At 39.4% G+C, this 6,000-nt stretch overlaps 1 protein-coding gene across 10 annotated transcripts in view; it reads left to right on the top strand.

The window, feature by feature from the left end:
- fam169ab (family with sequence similarity 169 member Ab) overlaps nucleotides 1–6,000 on the top strand; it is a 103,586-nt gene that overhangs the window by 52,091 nt on the left and 45,495 nt on the right. For all 10 annotated transcript variants that reach the window (XM_088000254.1, XM_088000219.1, XM_088000227.1 and 7 more), the window contains 2 exons: nucleotides 1,828–1,999; nucleotides 3,163–3,342. In XM_088000254.1, the coding sequence (XP_087856380.1) occupies nucleotides 1,828–1,999; nucleotides 3,163–3,342 (352 nt within the window). The remainder of the gene's footprint in view (nucleotides 1–1,827; nucleotides 2,000–3,162; nucleotides 3,343–6,000) is intronic.

Raw genomic sequence — 6,000 nt, 5'->3', positions numbered from 1 at the left:
TTACTTATTGAAGTGGACTTAGACTATTGACAAAAAAATTCTGAACACAATCTAAGACCCCGCGCTTTTGCAGTACTGCTATCCCAGTCGATACGCAGGTAGCTAAAGTCCACCTGTATGACTGTGTGTATGGTGCTTTGCACCTCTCTTTAATTTCCTTGCAAATTTATTCCCCTATTTCTTTCCACCAACTAGCGGTCAATATCTTATGCTGAGCAATGTAATTGGCACCCTTCTTAATCTCTAGCCAAATCCATTCTGCCCTTGAACTTTCTGAAGCCACCTCTTCCTCCAGTACTACAATGCTCTGCTTAAATGAAAATTGCAACCTCCACCCCTTTTTTCTCCCCTTATCTAAATTTCTGAAGAGTTTGTAACCAGGAGTACTTAACATCCAGATCTGTCCTTCCTTAAGCCAGGTCTCTGTTATTGGCACCACATCATAATCTGAAAATAATCTGTCTCTCTCACTCCCCAACCTTATTTGCTATATGCTGTGTAACCCTGATTTGAACTTCATTATTTTCTCCTTTTACTCTATCTCCACTTATTGATTTATTATTCTCTATGCTAACTGCCTCTTCCAACATTTTGTGCACCTTAATATAACTCTCTTTTATATTCTGTTCTGATTCCACATCCCTGTTAACAGACTGGGGAAATTTCTGTATGTTAGAGTAAAGGTTGCCTTTTGAATAGCATTTAGACAATGTTGAATATATTGTTTTGTTACTGCAAAAGTCTTGAAATCTTGTTTGATTTTGTTTCCCACTCTGTCACTAAAAATTCATTATATTCTTACAAGTTATCAGACCCTACAAGGATCTTACAATTTTAAGATTACATTGTAACATGGTTGTAGATCTTTGCTTATCTCTTGAAGAACAAATTTGGAAATGAATAGTCCATAGGTTAACAAGTTTTTTTGGGGGGTAACTTGGAATAAAATAATATGATTAATATTTTAATCATAATATGAAAGGAGAGATGGATACAGTTGGTGTCTATAGGCCAGTCTACTTGACATCTCCGTTGGAAACTTTGAAAAAATAATCTAAGACAAATTAATTGCTAGTTTTTTGAAAATTATAGATTAATAGCAACAAATACAGATTTTTTTTTTTGCAAGTAAATCCGGTTTGACTAACTTGATTATATTTTTCTATCTCTCTTTTGTTTCTGTGTCAATGAGTGTTATCTATCTCATGTATATCTGTGGGGGTCTGGTTAGCTCAGTTGGCTGGACAGCTGGTTTGCAATACAGAGTGATGCCAACAGCATGACTACAGCTCCTGCTATGGCTAAGGTTACCATTGAAGACTTCTTCTCAATCTCTCCCCTCTGAGGCGTGATGACCCTCAGTTTAAACCACCACCAGACATCTCTCTCTAATGAGAGAACAGCCCTATGGTCTGGTAAGACAATGGCAACTTTACCTATATGTGTGGATTTTCAAAGTGAGCATTGATTAGGCACCACGTGATAGGCCGGTTATCAAAATTAGACTTAATAGGACTAAACGAGACAGTGATGGCATGGATACAAAAATTGGCTAAGGTAAACAAAGTGCAGAGTGATGGTGAATGGCTGTTTTTTCAAACTGAAAGGAAATATGGTGATGGTCCCAGACGATAATATTAGGACTGCTACTTTTCTTGATCTATATTAATAACCTTGACTTGGATATAAAGAGCATTTTTAACAAAGTTTCTAGATGCAATGATACTTAATCAACAATAGAATGGATATTGATAGACTGGTGAACAGAAATTCACTTGATCATTGTTAATTTGCTAACAGCATGTTTTGCTGTATCATATATGTCAGGTAACATCACTTGGGGAGCGGATCGTTCTGTACGTTTTGAACCGCATCATTTATAGAGCCCAGGAAATGAGTGCGGATGAACTCCCTTTCCTTTGCCACAGCGCCACCGAATATGCTAAAATTCTCTGGAAGTCTGGGAAAGCAATTGGATTCTACTCCATCAAAATAGCAGGTATCTTACCTGGCATTGAGCATAGGCACTTACACGAGTGCCATTTGTTTACTGGGGAGAATGAAGGCCTTGGTGAGGAGGCAGTCAAGATTTATACTTTAGTGGGTGTAACAAAGATATCCAATAATGGTTACAGTGATGAGCGACTTCAGTTACTTGAATAGTTCAGAGAAGCTATAGTTTTTCTGTGTGGCAAAGTAAAGAGAAGATTTTGAAGGTGTTCAAATTCATGAGGCATCTGGGCAGAGTTGATAGAGAGAAACTATTCCATTGTTGGAATGATTGAGAACCAAAGGACACTAATACAAAATGGATGACAAATAGAACAACTGCAGCATGAGGTGCACCTTTTTAATGTACTGAGTAGTTTGTTATGATCACAACTTGTAATAATAATAGGCAAGTCTGATCCCAGAATGGTCGCTAGTTTAATAGCCTATACGTTTTATTCGTTTAAATGTTGTGGTGGTCACTCATTGCATATGTTCACATGAAACTGCCAATGTACTTTTACGAAAGAATATAAATTTATTACAGAACAGGGAAAAACATTACAAAAATAAGATACAATTTGGAAAGTTTGTTAAACAATAAAAAGTCAACCTTTTTTTCCCAACAATATCCTTTACAGATATTCTGGTCCAGAGAAGTATCACTCCTACCATGACTCTTTTAAAATTTCTTATTCAACTGATGAAGTCCAATGCATTTTCTTGGGGCCACCTTAATACAGTTAGGACCCCAAAAAGCAACGAGGATCAGGGGAACCTTGGTGTGCATGTCCACTGGTCCCTTAAGATAGTGGGACAAGTAGACAAATTGTTAAGAAGGCATATGGGATACTTTTTCTTTATTAGCCAAGGCAGAGTGATCAAAAGCAGGGAGGAAATGCTGGAGTTGTATAAAATGTTGGTTGGGCCATAGCTAGAGTACTATGAAGTTCAGGAATCCATATTAGAGGAGGGATGTGATAGTATGGGAGAGGGTACAAAGGAGATTTCCCAGAATGTTGCTTGTGCCAGAGAGTTTTTCTTAAATGCCCCATGCTCTTGATTTCTGTGAGGCTTTGTGTCACTCCATTCAGTATATTTATCAGCTGAGCTGTGATGGCATGTCATCACTTCCCAGCCACTCTGTTACTGTTTTTAATCCTTCCTTTTTAGGAAGCAAATGCGATACCTTCCTGACTCAGCGTTACCAGCTGCCAATACTTGACACCATCTTTGTGAGGAAGAAGCATCGTGGGAAGGGATATGGTCTGCAAATGCTGGAAGACTTTGTTGACAGTTTCACAGAGGATATGCTGGGTTTGAGATACCCACTTTCACCCTCTATGTATGGAGGTAAATATTTTGTTTTGCTAAAAGGATTTTCTTACAAATTGATACTGTAGTATTGTGAAATATGTGGATGATTTGTAAAATAAAACTTAAAGATTCTCATGAAATATCATAAATCACAGATTTTCTGCAGTAAATAATGTGAAAAGAAATGCATTTTTACTAAAATATAGCACATTGCCATGGAAATTGGGATGGAATATTTAGCACACTGCATCGTGAGATCAGTGTGGTGAGTTAAAGGCCCTTGAACAGTCCTCTTGGCTTGATTATCCCACTTTATCTCCAACAAGTTGATTTATCTTTTCAATTATGAAGAGTCAGTGTTGTGTGACCTTGCCATGGATATGTTTAATTACAACATTAGTGTCATACAACAATTGTGTGATAGGCCCAACCATTTTTTAGCTGCTTTATCAATGACCTGCCCTCCATTGTAAGAGCAGAGGTGGTGCTGCTCGTGGCCAATTACTGTATTCAGTATTGTCTAGGACTTGATGGATACTGAAGGAGACCGCTGTGGCAAGACCTGGATAGCATTCAGGCTTTCATTATTGAGTGTCTAGTAAGATTTGCGTCATGCAAGTTTCAAGAAGAAAGAATCTAGCCACCACCATCCCTTGATAGTAACATTCAGTGGTAACTTCCATCGCTGATGTCCTGGAGTTACCATTAACTAGAAACTGGACTGGACCAGTGGTTATACATGCAGGTTAGAACTTGGGACTTCTGCAGAAAAGAATTCATCTGACTCCTTAAAGCTTGTATATTATCAACACGGCACAAATACAAATTCTCAGCACTTGTCTGGATGCATTTAGCTTCAACAATAATCAAAAGACTCGATATCATCCAGGGCAAAACATACTTTTAATCCCACCACTATGACGCACAGTGTGTTCTGTATACAACGTGCAACTAGAGCAACTTGCTAAAGTTTGTTTTACAGCACCTTCCAAAGCAGTGACTTCTACTACCGAGAAGAATAATTCCACTACCTGGAGGCTCCCCTCTAAAACACATACTCCATCTTGAACTGAAACTACGTGTAGCTGATCCTTTGCTATCACTGCATTAAAATTCAGATACTCTCTCCCGATCAGCGTTACGGTAACTTCATTTAGACTGTAGCAATTCAAGGAGGCAGTACACTACCACTACCGTAAACATATTAATTAGCATAAATACTAGTCTTGTCAGCAACACTCTCATTCCATGAATGAATTAAAAAAATTACATAATGCCTTCTAACATCAAAACACATAAAATGTAACCATGAGTACTGAGTCATGATTTGGAGGTACCGGTGTTGGACTGGGGTGTACAAAGTTAAAAGTCACACAACACCAGGTTATAGTCCAACAGGTTTATTTGGAAGCACTAGCTTTCGGAGCACTGCTCCTTCATCAAGTGGACAGCCACCTGATGAAGGAGCAGCGCTCCGAAAGCTAGTGCTTCCAGATAAACCTGTTGGACTATAACCTGGTGTTGTGTGATTTTCCAACTTTTCAATGAGCACTGAAGGTATCGACTTCAAAGGAGAAGAGAAGTGGACAAACAGAGGGGTTTGTGGAACAGTTTTCAGAATTTATGGCTAAGAATGTTGAAGGCCAAGTTGAGGTAAAGGAATTTGGGGTAGAAATGGTCCTGGAGGGATGTAGAGCTGACAGGACATTGTATGAATAGGGCCAGAAGGATTTAGAACAAGGATGAGAATTTTAAATTTACACTTGCTGTATCAGGAATCAAGGCATTGTCAATAAATGGGGGTTTCTATAAAAATTCATTCATGGATCTGGATGTCATCTGCGAGCCAATATTTATTGCCCACCCTTAATTGTCAAGCTGAAAATGATGGTCACAGCTACCTTCTTGTACCATTGCAGTCCTTGGGATTTCCAGTTACCCACAATGCTGGTGGGCAGGGACTTCCAGGACTTTGCCCCAGTATTAATGAAGGAAGGAGAGAAGTACTGTCTATCCAAGTCAGAGTGACGAGTGGCTTGGAGGGGAACTTGCTGGTGGCGTGCCAACTGCTGTCCTTGTTGTTCTAGATTTTAGAGGCCACAGCTTTGGAAGGTGTTGTATTCCACCTCACTCCCCACTTTTTGTGCCTGTGGTCAGGCAATGGGGAGACAAAAGACTAGTTACTCATCCGAGGACTCCTAGTTCTGACTTGCGCTTGTACCTCAATTTATTTGGCTGATTAGATTGTCTCTCGTTTGAGAGAGTCACTGCCTGGCTCTTGTGTACCATGATTGTTTCTTGCCACTTGTTAGCTCAAACTTGGATACTGTCTGGGTCCAGCTGCATGTGAACAAAGATTGCTTCATATGATTTGGGTATCTGTGAATATGGAACATCGTGTAAACATTTGCTAACCTACACTTCTCACCTGTTGGAGGAAAGGTCATAGATAAAGCGGTTGAAGATGGCTGAGCCGAGGACATGAGATCTTGTAGTAATGTCCTGGACCTATGATGATTAACTTTCAAGTAAACCACAACTGTCTCCCTTTTTGTGCTAGTTCTGACTCCCAATAGAGAGTTCACCCACTGGCATTTGTGCTGGAGTCCTCAGGAGAAGGCTGAAGTGGATTATCTGCTCAGCAGTTTTAGCTGAAGATGAATGCATGTATTTCAGCCTTTTGTTTTTGCACCA

Source organism: Chiloscyllium plagiosum, unplaced genomic scaffold (genome assembly GCF_037043375.1).
Source record: "Chiloscyllium plagiosum isolate Xiang-an unplaced genomic scaffold, Cpla_swu_hap1 HiC_scaffold_2, whole genome shotgun sequence".
NCBI lineage: Eukaryota > Metazoa > Chordata > Chondrichthyes > Orectolobiformes > Hemiscylliidae > Chiloscyllium > Chiloscyllium plagiosum.
Note: the sequence above shows the minus strand (reverse complement) of the source record. Positions and strands in the feature narration are given on the sequence as shown.